Below are 18314 nucleotides of genomic sequence, written 5' to 3'. Positions count from 1 at the left end.
CGACGAGGCAGTCGGTGAGAGGCTATACAAGTCCCCTTTGCACCAAGGACAGGAGTAGTCCATCGAAAGAACCATGAGTGAGGACGAAGGAGAGAGAGAAGCACAATCTGGCCAAGGAAGGGCCAATAAATCAAAGAATGAGACTCTATAGAATAAGACCAAAGAAGAGAGGGGAAAGAAAGAGAAAATAGACCTACATGGGGCCAAAAGTGAGTCCAAAAGCATGAAAGAACGAAGAAAGAAAGAAGAAAGGGATGAAGCAAAGATAATAAAAGAGGAATCCAGAAAAATAGAGGAGAGAAAGAGGCGAGCTAAGGAGGAAGATGTAGAGCTCATGAAGAAAGAGGATGAAGTAATAGCTCTTGCTATCCACCTCTTAGTGGAGCAGCCTTCAAGAGAAGATGAGTTGGCAGCCATGAGCCCACCCTGACATGAAGGTCCAAGCACTAGCCCTAAGACATCCAAAAGCCTACCACCCCCAGTGACTAAGGGAAAGGGCAAGGGTTTAATCAACCCTATCCCACCTGTCCTACTGCCTGCCACCCCAGACTCACTGCACCCACCTAAGACTTCTCTACCATGGTAGATGCAAGTAGTGTTATGGCTTGGGTGTAGTTATTGGTCAATAAAGAGACAACTCAAGTTGCAGGTGCATGAACCCCTGTGATGGGAGCAAAAAGATAGGTAGGTGCAGACGCGGAATCCAGATAGGACCTCAAAAGGCTGAAGATAGAGGTATCTACAACCATTGGTTCCTCTGCATTGCTGTTGTCCACAAACTACGATGCCTACGTGTAGGAACTCCTATCATAGCTAGAACGGGCAAAGGAAGATAAGAAAATAGCCGTAGTTGAGCTCAAGGCCGAAAGGGAGACGATTGGAGCCTCGATTGCAGCCTCTTAGTCCAGAGAGAACCTATAAAGTGGCCATCTCTCACAGAGGGATCAAGGAGCTAAAGGAGAAGCTCGAGGCCAAGGGAGGAGAAGACGAGAGATGGCAAGCAAAACTTGCGGGGGAAACACATAGCCTCATGAGCCTACAACATAGTTTCGATGAGCTGGTGGTGCTGTACAAAGATCTACAAAAAGAAAATGAAAATATCCAAGATGTCGTAGAGTAGTTAGCAGTAGTAGAAGAAGAGAGAAGTCAATGGCACCAAAAGCGTATAGCAAATTTGGAACAAAGGCTAGCCTTGGAGCTTGAAGAACAACAACGCTTGGAAAGGGAAATTGAGGAATAGGAGAGGAGGCTAAGGGTGCCTGCATGCACAACGAAAGCTTGGAAGAAATGAAGAAAAAAGTAGATGATTGGGTGAATATGAGTGAAGAAAAAGTGAGTGACTTAGCACGCCAACTAGCCATTACTACAGAAGGAGACAAAGTGTTAGTAGAGAGCAGGGCAGAGGCTGCACATGCGACTTTGGAAGCCCAATAACGTGCCTTCCTTTGCACTCTCTTAGACGCCACACAATTTGAGGAAGAGGAGGTCGTTGAGTCCTTAAGGAAAAAGCTTGAGATCACCCGCAGGGATCTAAAGCATGGGCTACATGTCTAAATGCAAATTGTAGGGCCCATAGACGTAGAGCAAGAGAGACGAAGACCTATTAAAGACGCATGGCCAAGTTTTGAAGGGGGCAGCAAGCTGCGGCTCCTTAGTGGGAGGTTTTTAGAACAAGGATGCCAACCCCCATTACTCTTTTTGACCTCAAATGTTGGCAAAGATATCTATGCTATGGCTAGATCAATGTGTGGCAAAAAAAAAAAAAGCACATAGGTCATAGTCATCGCACCTAGGGGTCCTCAAGTTAGAAATGCCCAGTGGCTTCGGTCGGTCGGCTTCGTCCCCAATCCCTAGCCCATTTTCATTCCCCACTTTTTCACGCTTAAGGCACCTCAAGGCAGGACTTCCACACCTGTCTCCCTAAGTTGTGCACCGCACCTCTAACAATACACGAATAGGGTTCTCAAGTGTGCGACAACACCCAGGCTTCGACCCAACTCCGAGTTCCACTAGCACGAGCACAATGCACCACACTGTAAGATAGACATGCCCCCAGATAGTGCACCTTCTTTTCTTTTTCAGGTAAATACAAATGATACAACCCACCAACTTCGGAGACTCCATCATCCACTCAATTCACCCTCGATCCTTCCAAAAACCAATGCCCACACAACCACATCATCGTCAACTTACATGACCGCTGTTGCACAATATGTCACCATGTAGCCAAAATGAAGCAGAGAAAGACCAAGGAAGCCCAAGTCAAAAAGTGAATGAAGAAGCTCATTAGGAACATTGTAGGAGATAGCAACCTCAGAAATAAGTGGAGAAGCTCCGACTACCTTGACGAGGTCCTCTCAAGGATGAGGGAGATCTTGTCAAGGATGAAGGATGCTCTCTCAAGGATGAGGGAGAATCTCCGAAGGCTCTTGCAAGGAAAGCACGAGCACAATGTAATTCATTTTATAAGAAGTGCATGCTTCCTCTTGTGCAAGTGGTAAAGTCTTAACAGACATATGTGAAGGGATAAGACAACTTGAAGGAAATCGGGAAAGGCCATGTTAAGCTTGTGACGTCGCGACCTCGAAAGCGAGAGGGGGATTCGTCCAACACCATCATGAATTTCAAAGACAGATCTACCCACTTGCTAATCTTCTAGGGGGATCCGTCCAACACATCTTAATTTTCAACGATAGATCCGCCCACATGTCCACGTCCCAGAGGGATTCATCCAACACCATTTGCAATTTCAAACGACCAATCCACCTACCATCCATGTCAAGGAGGGTCGAGCGGGGTTTTCGGAGGCGTGGTGGGGTGCTGTGGATGGAGCGGGGTTTTTCGAGGTGGAGTACGAGGGGGCGTCGTGGGGGGGTGCGGGATCAACCCCAATACCATATTCAATTTCAAGGGCCGATCCATCCAACACCATCCTCCGCAAGGGCTTATATATAAACTAAAAAAAGTCATTTGGCTATACCCATCTCACCTTCCAATTACTATTCATCAATGCTATGGGACTGGCACTAGGCTAAGAGGGGGGTAATGTTAACCGCAACACATGAAAAAGCAGAAAAAGTGAGAAGCGTACACAATGGAAGAAGCACGAAGGGAAATGACTAAAAGTGCAAGGGCGGCCTTAAAAGCGAAGGCAAAAGCAAAAGCACACTTTTAAATGTGAGACGCCCCTAAAACTATTTATAAAAGAGTGCAAGGCTCCCCCTGTGCAAACTGTAAATGTAGATGGGCAGTAGGAAGGAAGCTAAGAAGAGAGGACAATGAGAAAAAGGACTGGCCATATAAAAAAGGGAATGACCACCCAAAAGGGATGCATATAAAGTTGAAAAGTGAATGAGGAGCTCATTTTTTGGGGTGTGGCAAAGTTCTTTCTCTTCTTCTCTCCTTGCTTACTTGCTTGTGTGTGCTTGAAAGAGGGAGTGTGAGAGTATGAGGGAGTGAGTGTGTGAGGGTGAGGGATCAAGGAGAAAAAGCTCTCCATCATCTCCTCGTCTTCTCTTGTCTTGCGCGTGGCTATGGAGAATGGAGCTTGAAGGTGGAGGCTTGAGGTTGCTTGAGCTCGCATCACGAATCATGGAGCTACCGGTGTACTTGAGGGAGAACGCAACTCATTTGGGCATCAAGGTAAGCTCACTACACCCCGGTAGGATCGAAGGTGCATGGACTAGGTGAGAGATAAGTAAGTGAAAGTCTCCTAGAAAGGATGGTCTTACAACTATGAATAACTTTTGGGATGACTTGAAAGACACCATTTTCATAATTAACAATGCTTTGCATTCAAGCATTTACCTTGGTCTTGGAAAGAATGATTAGTTAAGTTTTTTCTTAAGTGAAATACTACAAATTGATGATTGATTACTTTGATGTTTATTTTGTTTTAAAACTCTTGCCAAGATGCTTGCAAATATACTAAAAGGAGTTCTTTACACTAGCATACACCAAGCCCTATATGGATGTATCCCAAAAGATAACTATACATTACAACTAACTATTCTAAATAGACAAATCAACATGTCCTATGGTAATAGTGGTTGTAGCAAAAACTTTTGGTTCCATGCAATAATGATAAGGCAATAATACTTATTGCATTTAATGATCTCTTGAAACTTATGCAAATCAATAAGACAAGGTTGTACTTTGAGATTTATGCTTTACGATCTTGTGAGTCATAACTTGTAATACTATCATTATTTACATAATTTAAACAGCTAAATGGGTTGCAACCTCCAAATGGTTCTATTGCATTGGTTCATGCATATACTAATGATTCCTTCTCTCCCCCTCGAAGTGAACAAGATGATCTCTCTAGTATAATGAGTGCATTGATAGCCTTTCACTTTGGCGTTATAGGTTAACTTCAAAAAAGCTAAAGTGCTTCCAAAGAATGTGAAGCATTGACATCAGATTTTATGGCCAAGAATTTGCATATGTCAAAATATTTGAGATTATCCTTTGGATTGGCATACAAACATAAGAAAAGTGATGAGGAGAATCTATTCTCATGTTCGATATGCAAGTTGAGTTTATTGCAAATATATATTGAGGTGCAATAACCTTGAACAAAATTGTTGGTTATTATTGCATAAATCCATGCCTCGTCCTTTCTTAATTTAGTTGATTGGATTTGTGAATTGTAGACAAATTTTGGTGGACCTAAAAAGGATAAGTGAACAAACTAAGCAAGGCAAAATTTCAAGCCTCTGAAACTTTTATAGTGAGTAGGATGTTTGAAGTCCCTTTTTGGTGATTCAAGAGTCTTCTAAAGCTAACTTCATTGCAATGAAGGAAACCATCTATGTGCAAGATGTGGATAACAATGGTTAGTTATATGATCTATTTTGTTGCTACTAATACAAAGTGTGGTTTGGGACTACATCACAAGCCTACTTGGAAGAAAATCAAACTTATCATATCATTAAGCCAATTCCTTGAATTAATTTGCCTTAGGGTCAACAATGTAGCATGCTTTGTCAATCAATAGACTTTATCTTAACAAGTTTTTCAACATATTATTCCTCTATATGTGAAACCATTTGATATATAATAGACCAATATAATAAGTTTTCACCAAAAATATATATGGACATTTAATATATATTCTACAAAATAATACATGGTCCAACATAGTTAGACTACACAAGGGGAACATCGTAGTCCCCTAGGATTACAATGTGTATGGAGAATATCATTCTAATTCTCCATCATGCTGTAAGTGGTGGTGGTATGTGCTTGTGTTTTGCTTGTTGCAAACCAAAAGAGTTCTCATCATGCTTGAAAGTACATTTTGTCACATGTACATACATATGCATTAAAGTTGTAGCCCACTTGCCTCCAAGAATGTTACTACTTGATGAATTGCCTATGTCAACCCACTTTGTGCATTTAAACTATCTCCGTAATAGTATATTGGAGCTTTCATGATGATCTCCTTAGCTCATGCCTCAAAAAAATGCCCTTGCCATACTCTGCACACAAAGTCAATTGTAAGCAAATCATCAAACCACACGCATATTTGATGAGCCCTTAGAATTGAAGGTAGCCTACAAGCTCATTTTAAGGGTAAGTTTAGAGTAGCACTTGTAATTAGTTGTAATCCATAGGGTAAAAACTGTTTTAAAGGTGCTGCAACTTTCCAATTTGAGGGCTATACCTAATGCTTCCCTTGGAGTGTCTGCATGTCTATGTGCTACTGCTAATAACGTGGTTTCTTTCATTCCTTCCAAAGACCACAAAACAACTCTTTGTTGCATGTATGTTCTATGCATGAACCTAGAATCCCCTCTTCTGCTTGCAAGTAGAAACAATAGAAGAGGAAGCTTGAACAATATGAACTCACTTGATGACAGTCGGAAGTTCCAATCACCAACGATAACGTCAGGTTCACGTTGAGTGGTTGTGCCCTGTAGCAATGCGTATTCATCCAACCTCAAAAATGATCATCATAACAACGATAACGTCAGGTTCACGTTGAGTGGTTGTGCCCTGTAGCAATGCGTATTCATCCAATCTCAAAAATGATCATCATAACAACCCCTGTGAATTCCACAAACTTATTAAGACAAAAAACTTCTTGTCACAACCTTGAAGAATAGGATGAAAATACGGATGCTGCAAAGCTGCCTCTGCAGTTATTCGGTCCTCCTTTAAATACAGGTAACCAAAAAAAAAGAACAAGTGGGGGGATCAACAAAAAATTGTCAATATTTTGTACTAGACAATGCAGATGAGGAGAATCACATGCAAAGTTGCTTTGAATGAAAGCTCAGACAAGCTAGATTGCAAGAGAATGCATGGCGCTTGCAATCTACAGAACAAGATTGACTGCAATATTTTGCATCTGTCTCTAGAAGAAGAAATACAATGGAATACTTATTTACCTGATGAGCATCTTATCAGCTTCAAGAAACACTGCCAAGAAATCGACTATTCTGCATACATGCATAAGCAACCCCCCTCAAGCTCGAAATTTACCTATCTTTTTGCACGAATCTCTACTCTCTTCAGTCAGACTAAAGATTCACAAGAAACTCGTATAGGGACCTGAGTTCTGTAAAATTCTGTGACTTGAAAGGCTTGGGTACGCGTTTTTATTCAAATGGCAAATTGGTTGTTCGGGCTGAGCATGAGCAGGACATGTTATTTCCGACGACCAGAAGGCTAGAATGACACCCCTTGCTGTGGGAACGGGAAGACAAGAAAAGACAGGTGCTTGCGAGCATGTCATTCTAGTGGGGTATTTTGCCTTTCGGTGTTTTTGGTGAGTGGGCAGCAGATGGCCCATAGAAGCACTAGATTCTTCTGCTGGCGATTGTTTGATTGTATGATCGTGTACTTTGATCCTTTCCTGCTTTGTCAGTAAAAACTCCAAAGCAGGTAAAAAAGTCACTGAGCGCCTAGTACCTTTCAAGCCAGACTGCATCCGTAACCCCTCAGATTCTGAAACTGAACAAACAAGGCTATGCTGACTATCGTCTCCCCATACAAACCTTGGAAAACATCTTGAAGCCTCTATCTGATGTGCTAAGGGCAATCACCCATCTTACATCCAGTATGGGTGGGTGCAGAGGAAGGGGAAATGAAAAGCAAGAGGCGGGGCCCTAAATGCACACAAGGTCTGCTTTGGATCCACTGAGGTAGATTAATTCAACCTTTAGAGGTCTGAATCTCTCACTCTAAGCCGAGATTTCTATTACCACCTCTGATCTTTCCCCCCCACTTGCTCTATCCCCTACGGCTGTTTAAACATCGTTTACGTGAATCATCTGAATCCTCCTCCCCAACAAGACTGGAAAGGTGTACCAAGCGAATCAAGTGGAACAATGCCTGACATCCTTTGATCCTGGAATCGGTAGAAGGTCTACTCTACCATGTTAGAACTTCCATAGCTGAGAAAACTACCAATTCCAGGTTAGGACCTGAGAGAACTGATTTGTTGTGGTATTGAGAAGAGTCCCTGAATGGCCAATAATGACGTTAAGGCTTCTAGGAAGTCCTATTGAGTAGAAGTAGAGGACCAACTGGAGGATAACGAAGGAAAGAGAGAAAAATTGGCATTTAGTTGTTATAGAGATGGTACGTTTGGTTTGAATAGGAAATGGTATTGTGCTCACTCTAACCTTTTTAAAAAACCTTTGATCCCAAATAATGTCAACGTGTTTGTCTTGCCAATGTAATCACAATAGTGTCAAACAAGGCATGAAGTTAATCAATCCATATCTCAAAAGTTTGTGAGTGTGGGCATCACTCTAAAGATTGGCCATATGTTAATGAGTCGTGTCCGAAGGGCAAAGCTTGTAAGTATTCTTGTACGGTTGATTCATGTGAGCAATTTTATAACATCCAAAAGGAGTTTTTGTCCGCATCTTAGCAAGCATCTAGTTTAAAGATGGACAAATATTTGGGACAAATCGGATTCTTTTGACTGTGTTCTTGACAATGTATCAACATACAATGATGATTGTGATGGTCAAAAACTTAAAAAGTCTTGCTCAAGTTTGAAGCATATTAAAAGGTCAGAAAGAGGAGTTGCAAAGCTCAAAGAGAAGTATGAAGATGTGTTGGGTTTGGAATTTAGTCCTTGTTCAAGTGATGGTAATGAGGATGATGAATTGGTGCTGTTCAAGTGTGGTTTTCCCAAAGATGGAGGCTATGTGAGTGAGAGAGGAAGAGAGCCATAGATGCCAATGTTCCTCGAGTATCCCTGACCCAACACACGACCTTGCTAATAGTGGATTGATGCATCGCATATCTTATCAATTAATAAAAGGTACTTCTTACTTTACTTTTTCTCACAAGCAACCATAATCAAGACGAATGTGACTTTAATCAAGGTCAAATTATTCAAGAAGACATTAAGCATTCCAGAAGATAAGGTTTCTTTAGTGGATGATAAGATTGAAGTTGTGGCTTATTTTTAATGCTCTCTCTATGAGAGACTGAATTGGCCTATGCAACAAATCGTATACAGCAAGTCATGCCAAACTGAAAAGAAACCGCTTCTAGTTAAAAGGCATCCCATGACTAGGCCCTATCTAGCATCTTATAAGAGTACAATAAGGATGCATAATCTACAAGAAAGTTCATCCAGCAGGTATGACGGATGTAGATATTTTATACAACAGCGAATTAACTAGAAAGCATATGACATTTTATATTAGTAGACCCTGAGTTCAGACTTACTGCACTTGGAGTGATATAAGATATCTAGCTTTCTAGACCCACACACTCTTAGCATTTGCATGTACTGTACTACCTTGGGTTTTAGGTGACAATACTTCCAACTCTTGATCATATACCATAAAGTTTCTCTCAGACAGCTCACAACAAGGATGAACACAGCGTATTTGGTAAAATGCTCGTGACTTTACTTTTGCAAGGTAAGATTGTATATGGAAGCAGATACTTACAGGATGCCACTGTAACAATGCACGCAGAAGTCGAAGAGCCCAGATGTCTTGAAGCCTGCACAGAGCTCTGCCTGTAAACTTTACTTAATTTGAATTCCATTTCAAACTCGTGAAGGCAATAACCAAGCATATAACATAGATAAACTGTTTGGTAAATCTCATCTATGCTCCAGTGGAGTGTCTTGCTAAATGATGGTAAATCTCAGGTCATAAGATTGATTGCATGGATCAAAGAACTGAGCATCTTCCAAATGAATCTGCTTTTGAAAATATTTTTGTTGGCCTCATAGGTTTGGACATAGCATCTGGCTTCGAACTATGAACGGTGTGTTTTTTGTCGTGGGTGCATGCCACGATGGACAGTGAGTTTATCACTGTCTCTAATAAGGTACAGCAATTGGTCCTCAGCTATATCTTGTTTCTTTTCATCAGTAGTAAAACTCGCCTTGTTCGTAAAATATAAATAAGCATGAGTCTATCTCCAAAATCTCACTTCATGAACACAAAAAATGATACTACGTGCTGATTGAAGAACAAAGAAACATTTTCTCGTGGAAAAAGGGATCGTATCGAGAAGTGATACCTTGAGTTAAAGACATCCAAGAACTTGTCCTTCTGATAAGTAATCAAACTGTCCTCACTAGTAAAATATAGATAAGCATGAATCTAACAGAATATGAGACTCCCTCTCAAGCTTTACCGCAGAAAAGCAGAAACACCACCTTAATTCACCCTTGGCTGTCCCAGTGCACAATCTCCACCTACCCAGTCTTCTGCTCTCCTCAGCTCTCCCCAGCCACCAACTGAACAGCCACTTGCTCCTGCCCTCCTCAGCAACCTGCTGAACAGCTCACACATCCTGTCCCGAACTGCTTGTCTGCACAGCCATCTTGCACCATCAATGGCCTTTACTCTAACAGCATTGTTCCATGAGGTGGCCTCTGCCCTTTCCTTGTCACTCACCCCCTCATCACAAGAGTCGCTACAGGACCAGCTGAGTGCCAAAAATTCAGCAACACATGAACCTGTAAAGCAGCCAGAAGGAGAAAACTTGATCCGTGAGAAGTAGCTGGTGTCTCTTCTACCTTCGGGACTCCAGTTCAGCCACCGCAGCTCTTATGGCCGATGTCATCCCACAGATCAGGTTCAATCCTGATGCAAAGCTCAATATTAGAGATAGAGTGGCAGCCTTGGAGGCATCATCTCTGGTGTGCCAATTGGTAGGTAACATACCACCAATGCATGCACTGAAAGATGTAATATAGGCAATTGTTACAGGCACCCCTGTGAGTGTTACAAAAGTAACCCTGTCAGGTAAAGGGTGCTTTAGGGTCAGCTTTAGCACACATGAGCAATCTGCAGCGGCACTTACCACTAGCTCATTAGATGTTTGGACTGTAGTTGTCTTCTTTGGCAGATGGGTTGAGGGCAATAATTATTTCAATATGGAGATCACACAACTATCACAATACATTTTCCTAGCCTTGATGAGTACCTCTTGCTTCATATAGCCCAGACTAGCAAAGCTTTTGGGCGTCAATGTGATAGGACCTTCATTGATGTGGTGGTAGAGGAACGCCCTCAACACCCATCAGTCAAAAGCTATGGTCCCTACTTTTACATTGGGCACCCTTCCTTGTGCCATTAAGATTCCATCAGTGCATGAAGGGTTTATGCTTTAGACTGCATACTACACTGGCTACCCAGGACAGTGCTTTTCCTGTAGGATGGTGGCAGGCCACCTTGTAACAGATTGCCCCAGGATCCAGAAGAGGAGAAAGGCTACTAGACCTTTCCCCAACTCCTTTCAGAATGAGGGGGGAAGGCCCATGCTTCATAAGAGTGAAAGGGAGTGGAAGAGAAACCCATTGATTGAGGAGACAGAGTTGGAGAGAGAGGGAGAGAAATTCTTTTGCAGGTACTTGGGAGAATATGGTGGGATTGCAAAATGCTAATAGTCGGATGCTTACAAATTCTTTGTCCATTGTTCATATGTGCAAAAGTTATTTTTTGGATTTTCTTAGCTCATGACAGGCACCTCCTAATCAGATTACATTTTGCTTGTTCAGTATTCGATGCCTTGATTAGGGATCAGGTTTCCCTTGACATACAAGCTGCTTTGGAGGTTGACATTTGTGAGGATGAGGTTGTGGATGTCTTGTTGCACTTGCCCAAGGATAAAAGCCTTAGTTGGGATGGCCTCACAAATGAATTTTTTGAGACTTATGCTACTTGTTTGGTAAAACATTTGACAGCCATATGCTACTAGGTTTGGATTACCGGAATCGTGCTTGCATCCTGGAAAGAAGGGGTTATCAAGGTGATCCCCAAAGTCCCTTCCCCTTCCATGCTCAAACATTGGTGACCAATACCATGTACAATATTTTTTCAAAGGCACTATCCAAGGATAAAAGCCTTAGTTGGGATGGCCTCACAAATGAATTTTTTGAGACTTATGCTACTTGTTTGGTAAAAGCCTTATGCTACTTGTTTGAGACTTATGCACTTGCCCAAGGATAAAAGCCTTAGTTGGGATGGCCTCACAAATGATTTTTTTGAGACTTATGCTACTTGTTTGGTAAAACATTTGACAGCCATATGCTACTAGGTTTGGATTACTGGAATCGTGCTTGCATCCTGGAAAGAAGGGGTTATCAAGGTGATTCCCAAAGTCCCTTCCCCTTCCATGCTCAAACATTGGTGACCAATACCATGTACAATATTTTTTCAAAGGCACTATCCAATCACCTCCATAAGCAACTCCATGGCATTATGCGTCACCATCAGTATGTGTTCATTAAAGGCAAGAATATTTTTTTAGGAGAGCCTTTGGGTAGGGAAAGCAAGTGTTTGTGTTTCCTTTCCTTCGCCAACCAAGTTCAGATATAGCTGGTTTTCCATGAAATCTATTCGGTCGTGGAGAGTCAATAATGTCAGTGTCTTCCAAAGGTTGCAATCCGAACCGAGACCGAGTTTTTGGTTTTCACCGATTCTTCAAAATTGGTAGTTCCTGTAAACCCTCGGGATCTCTCTGCATTGTCTTATGAGCGTCTCCATCCTTTCCAACTCTTCATTTGTTTGGGGGTTGATATCTTCATGAAATAAAACTGATGGGATTTGGACTTTGTACCCATAAAGTGCTTCAAATGGAGACATACCTATGCTCATGTGATATGTGTTGTTATAGCAAAATTCAGCAAGGTGGATCCAACGATCCCATAAAGCTTGTGTATCATGATAATAATACCTAAGGTACACTTCCACCCAATGATTGACTCTCTCCGTTTGCCCATCGGTTTGGGGATGATATGCTGTACTAGGAGTGAGAAAAGTACCCATAGAAGAGAATAGACTTCTCCAAAAGTTGCCCATGAATTTTGTATCTCTATTCGATACTATTCTCATTGGCATACCATGCAGCTTGAACACACTTTCCATAAATTGCTCAACCACTTGCCTTGCTGAATATTGTATTTTGGTTGGAATAAAGTGGGCTGATTTAGTCAATCTATCAACAACCACATAGATACTATTCCATCCATGACTAGTAGTAGGTAATCCCGTTATAAAGTCCATGGAAATGTCGGTCCATTTGCCCGTAGGAATAGGTAAAGGCTGGAGGAGTCCGGCTGGTAATAGAGTGGAGTCCTTATTTTGCTGGCACTCTAAACACTTGGATACATGCTCCTTGATGTCCTTCCATAAATCCTTTCAATAAAAAATTTTATGGACCTTGTCAAAGGTCTTGAAAAGACCCAAATGTCCAGCCATTAGTGATGAGTGCATCTCATGGAGCACTTTCAGCTTGAATTTACTGTTAGGAACCAAGTACACTTTACCCTTAAACCATAAGAGTCCATTATGCACTTTGAAATTTGAAAATTCTTCATCATGTCCTTGCTGTAATTTCTGTAAAATCTGGACAGCATGCCCATCCAGCACATATTCTTTTTGGATGTCGTTTATCCGATTCTTATAAATTGTAGACACCGTAAATAAACTGCATGCCCACATTCTAGATAACACATCAGCCACAACGTTATCCTTTCCAGCCATGTATGCTATCTCAAAATCATATGACTGCAAGGTAGCCAACCATCTCTTTTGCTTGGGAGAAAGGTTGGGCTGTGAGAGAAAATACCTCAACACCCTATGATCGCTTTTGACTTGAAAATGTGTTCCATAGAGATAATGACACAATTTCTTGATCGCATGTAGAATAGCAAGCATCTCTTGCTCGTACACATGCATCTCCCTCTCTTTATCATCAAATTTTCTGTTCTCAAATGCAATGACACCATGCTCTTGAACCAAAACAGCCCCTAAACCTCTACCACTAGCATCTGCATAAATGGTAAAAGTCTTGGAAAATCCAGGACAAACTAGTATTGGTGCTGAAATAAGCAATTGCTTCAGCTCATTAAAGCTCTTGTCTGCAATTTCGTTCCAAAAGAAAGTCTCTTTTTTAAGCCAATCGGTAAGAGGAGCTGCAACATGAGCATAATTCTTCATAAATCTACAATAAAAAGATGATAACCCAAGAAAACCTCTTAAAGAAGTAGCATTAGTTGGGGTAGGCCATTCTTTGACGCATTGCACCTTCTTAGGATCCACTTTGATTCCATCTTCTCCCACTACGTGACCCAAGTATTCAACTTCCTTTGTCATGAATGAGCACTTAGCTGCCTTGGCAAATAGTTTGTGCTTCCTCAATATATCGAAGACTTCTTTTACATGCTGTAAATGGTCCTCTTTGCTCTTGCTATAGATCAAAATGTCATCAAAGAACACCAAAACTGTCCGAAATACCAAGGGCTGAAGTATCTTATTCATAAGAGATTAGAATGTGGCTGGAGCATTGGATAAACCAAAAGGCATAACCATGAATTGATATAGGCATCTTTCCGTCCTAAAGGCTGTTTTAAACTCATCCCCTTCCTTCATGCGTATTTGATGATAGCCCGATCGCAAGTCAATCTTGGAGAACACCTTAGCATCCTTCAATTCATCTAGGAGGTCATCTATTCTAGGTATTGGATACCTATTCTTGATAGTGACCTTGTTAAGATCACGGTAGTCGATACACATGCAAAAAGAGCCATCTTTCTTCTTTACAAGAAGGACCGGAGAGGCAAAAGGCAATTGGCTTGCCTTGATGAGACCCATTTCTAATAGCTCTTTCACTTGGCGCTCTGTCTCTTCCCTTACCACCTTGGAGAGGCGATATGGTGGTTTGTTAATAGGCTTGGTGTTGGGCAACAAGTCTATAGGACGATCCACTTCTCTTTTTGGAGGAAGAGAAGTAGGTGGCTGAAAAATGTCATCATAATCCTTCAACAACTTACAAAGACATGGATCTATATCATTGGTAGGAAGAGAGGGCTGATCCTTATCAATCTTCAAAAGAAGAATAGTGAACATACATGCCTTTGCATTTATCTCTTTTTTAATCTTCTTGGGGTTGATCACCTCTATTTTCTTCTTCTCAACAGCATGTAGAATTACTTGCTATTCACACCATTGAAATTCCATTTCTAGCTTGTTAAGATCCATAGTAAATCTACCCAAAGGTTTCAGCCAATTGCAGCCAAGTATAATGTCAATGGGACCCATTTCTAATGCGATCAAACTCACTGATGTAGTGCACAATGGAGATAGCGTAATAGGAACATTTGGGTAGTACTGATTACTATTTTCAAAGTCTCCATTTGCTACTTGGATTTTGAGGGAAGAAGGCATATCATGTGTGCTCAATTTCAACCCATTGAGTGATTTGGAATTAATAAAGCTATGTGTGTTGCCCGTATCAATGAGTATGTGAGCGTGGTCCTTCCATTGATTTGACCTTTGAGGCATAGGGTATTGTCCCCTCTTGAACCACTCCATGTGTCATTTGATATAGAACATAGCGAGGAATGTAAATCAGTCCAAGAATCATCCATGTAATGACAGCCCGGATCAAAAGGAAAGCCATCCATTGGGTCATAAAACTCGTCATGGATACTCTCCTCATTTTCATGCATCTCTTCTTAAGTAGTAGAGCCTTCAAGCTGTGCTAGATTTCCCTCAATAGGTTCAGCTTCAGAATCATCTTCAAAAATCATACTAACCGTCAAATTCTTAGCCTTACACTTGGACTTATGGTTGGGTGACCATTTCTCCCCACACTTGAAACATAGTCTTTTGGCATACATTTCTTTGAGCTTGTCATTAGACACATGCTTGCCTTGGATAGGGGCTAAAGTTTTGGCACTAATATCAGTCCTTTTTCCATCAAACTTATTTTCAGCATTAGATTTGAAATTGCTGCCCTGCTTTGTTCCATAAACAGTGGGAAAAGTTGGTATCTTGCTGTAGGTATTGCTGTGAACATTTATTGGCTTCCCACCATGCTGAAATCAGTCCTTACATGCCCATAATGGCCTGATGTCTTTGGGGACTGTGTAGGCTGAAATAAATGCCCCGTTTTTGGCTGGAAACTCTTGTATTTCTGCCCATAATGCTCAGCCAATTGAATGGCAGCTTGCAAAGATGTAGGCTTCATGGCTTCAACTTCAGATGATAAAGTAGACTCCAAACCAAATATATACTTGTTCAATTTGGCACTAACGGAGACTCCATGAATATACATTGAGAGGTTTAAAAACTGATTTGAATACTCTCTAACCGAGAGACCACGTTGCTCAAGGACGTACCATTTCTTTTCCAAGCGCTCTTTTACAATGGGAGAGACGAAGACTTCAATCATAGCATTCTTTAGTGCTTCCCAAGATAAGAAGTCATGCCTAATTCTTGTCATATATCTCCACCAAGTATGTGCATAGCCTTCTAAATGAAGGGCTGCAAACTTCACTTTAGCATTTTCGGACCTTGGATAAAGAGAAAAGTACATCTCCAATTTGTCAAACCACTCCTCCAACTCCGTGGGTGAAGGATTCTCTTCTTTGAAATTCAAGATGACAATTTTCTCTTTATACTCTCTCTCATATTGAGGTGGCTGCCCATTGTGGTGCTGCTATCCATTATGGTGTTTCTGTCCAAAAGAGTTACCAAATGAGCCTTGCCTAGGGAATTCATTATTCCAAGTTCCTTGCGCGAATGGGGTTTGCTGTCCATACTACATACCATAACCTTGTGGCTGGAAATAGTGTCCTTGAGGCTGAAAATGAGTGTTACCCATATTGGAAGGTTGTCCATGGTACCCTTGATGTTGTCCATGCATAGGAGTATTAAATGGTGGTTGCTGCCCATTGTTTTGTGGAGGCCAACCATGATTGGATAAAGGGCTTGGCTTATTAGGCTGAACTTGAGTATGAGGATTGTGTTGTTGCTGTCCATAGGAGTTTGGGACTGAATTCACATGCCCTTGTTCATGCCCACCAATATTTAGTTGAGGATAGAATTGTTTATAAAATGGATTACAATCGTGGATGTCCTCCTCATGCCTAGAGCTTGTTAGAACTCTATTGTGTGAATCTTGCCCATGTGGCTGAGAATAGGCCTATGATTGATGGGGCTGAGGCTGAAATGAAGTGGGTTGTATAAAATCTTTAGCCTTTGAAGATTCCCCAATCTCAAATTGTCCCACCACCTTTGGAGTAGAGGGTTTGGGTTGCTCTTCAGCCAAAGGAGGGTTTGGAACATTGGGACCAGCTGTAGGTAACATATTTTCACTAAAGATGGTCTCTAACTTGTCAATATCCATCCTCATGCCATCAAAGCCTGATTTCATTTCTTTAATATCATTTGAGAGTTGTTGTAGGCTGTTAGAGTTTATGGAAGCATGGGACATCTCAACTCCATTCATTGGTTGATTGATAGGAGAATGAGTGGAACTTACATCAACCTCTTCATTCTCATAATGCTTATGGCATATAGCTTGAGGGGTTTCATGTTCATGTTCATGTTGGTATTCTCTCAACTCTTTATTGATGGTCTCCAAAATAGGATCCTTTTTCTTATTCCTTGCTATGAGTAACTTCCTGTCCTGTATATACAGTAGAAGAAAAACTCAAATATCTTGAGTTCTGGTGCTCCGAATAATAAGCTCTTTGGCTCTGCTTGAAGCTTAAGAAGTCCCCTTTCTAAAGAACTATCAAGAGTTGAAAGTAGTTGAGTACAGAAAATTCTGTAAACAATTTACTGTAGCTGTCTGGAAATTCCTGCAACCTGTGAATGCTATTTGCCAAAGCTGAAAATACCCTCTATAATAACCAAAATGGTTGAATAATCCCTTGTAGATTGTAAGATTAATGGGACCCTGTTTGTATACCCTGTCCCAAAACCTCAATGCTGATCCAATGTCAAAAATACCATGCTGAAAACTGAATTCTTGTTCCCTTGAGTGGCACCTATACCTGAACTTTAAATGCGTGGAATCCGAGATTTGAGGGGTGTGCAAATTTCCCTCTCAAGCCAGTTTGTGCTCCCCTTCAAGGTCCTTGTCAGTAGGGGAGGGTCACCTCTCTTTTGTCCTATCAACTCGCTCGGCATCCACTTTTCCTCGTGGGTATATACATGACAATGAAAATGCTAAGCTCTAAAAATCAGCATGAAATGCATGGAATGAAAAGAATTTGATTGCCCCTTTTATGATATGTAAGAACTTGAATGGAATAGGCTGAAATTGAAACGGGGATAGGTAAGGAATAACCTTAGCAGTGACTCACTGCTTAACAATTCTTATTCCACTTACCATTGGGTAAAATTTTGCTCATGTCAATGAAACAAAAGAGCAAACAATTCAATATCAGGGTTAGGTAAATGAAATGAGAATTTGAGGCACTTGAAAGTGATTATTTCAGTGAATGAGAGTGATTATGCAATGGTCAATCACTAAAATAGCTCTATGCATTTCCCATGAAATACATTTGATAAAATGGATGGGATTCTTTATCATTTTAATCCCTTTTTCATCAATTGGACTTAGCTCAGCAATAGGATTTGAAGGGAGATTAAAAATGATTAGAGTACCTCTTAAGCTTGTAGGAGAAGAGTGGTGTTGTTGATGAAGGAACCTCTCACTAGTAGAACTTGGCTTTAACAAATAGAGCTTGACTTCAGCTTCTATTAATCCAAGAAATCTCCATTTTAGCTTTCCAATGCTAATATCCAGCTTCTTGATCAAGAATCTTCATGAAGAGTGCTCCCATGATTCATTGGTCCCAAAATTTGATGAAGAAGATTTCAATAGAGATGCCACTTGAGTTGAAGATAATGATTACTCTTCATTGTATGAAGTAGGCTTCAAAGAAACTTCAAAATTTGAAAGAGAATCCAATAATTCCCTTCCTTCAATTGACATTGGCTGCCCCTTCCATGAATCCTTCAAGAATCCACTCCATTCTTCCACAATGGTGGAAAATCCATGCAATGTTGGTACTATCCTTT

General features: G+C 41.1%; 1 protein-coding gene across 7 annotated transcripts in view; it reads right to left on the bottom strand.

The window, feature by feature from the left end:
* Positions 1 to 5060: 5060 nt before the first annotated feature.
* Positions 5061 to 18314, bottom strand: part of LOC148025334 (uncharacterized) — a 226239-nt gene continuing 212985 nt past the window's right edge. For 2 of the 7 annotated variants that reach the window (XR_015693048.1, XR_015693049.1), the window contains 3 exons: positions 8925 to 8979; positions 5855 to 6000; positions 5061 to 5483 (listed from right to left, as the gene is read on the bottom strand). Coding sequence is in view for 2 of the 7 variants with exons in the window: in XM_087692373.1 (XP_087548499.1) it covers positions 5434 to 5483; positions 5855 to 5918; positions 8925 to 8979 (169 nt within the window). In the remaining 5 variants the exon portion in view is untranslated. Of the gene's footprint in view, positions 5484 to 5854; positions 6001 to 6098; positions 6160 to 8924; positions 8980 to 18314 lie in introns of those variants that run through there. The other 5 variants (XR_015693047.1, XM_087692373.1, XM_087692374.1 and 2 more) reach the window with 5 other exon arrangements.

This window comes from Lygodium microphyllum, chromosome 14 (assembly GCF_053477565.2).
Source record: "Lygodium microphyllum isolate KBCC chromosome 14, Lygodium_microphyllum_v1.1.10, whole genome shotgun sequence".
Lineage (NCBI taxonomy): Eukaryota > Viridiplantae > Streptophyta > Polypodiopsida > Schizaeales > Lygodiaceae > Lygodium > Lygodium microphyllum.
Note: the sequence above shows the minus strand (reverse complement) of the source record. Positions and strands in the feature narration are given on the sequence as shown.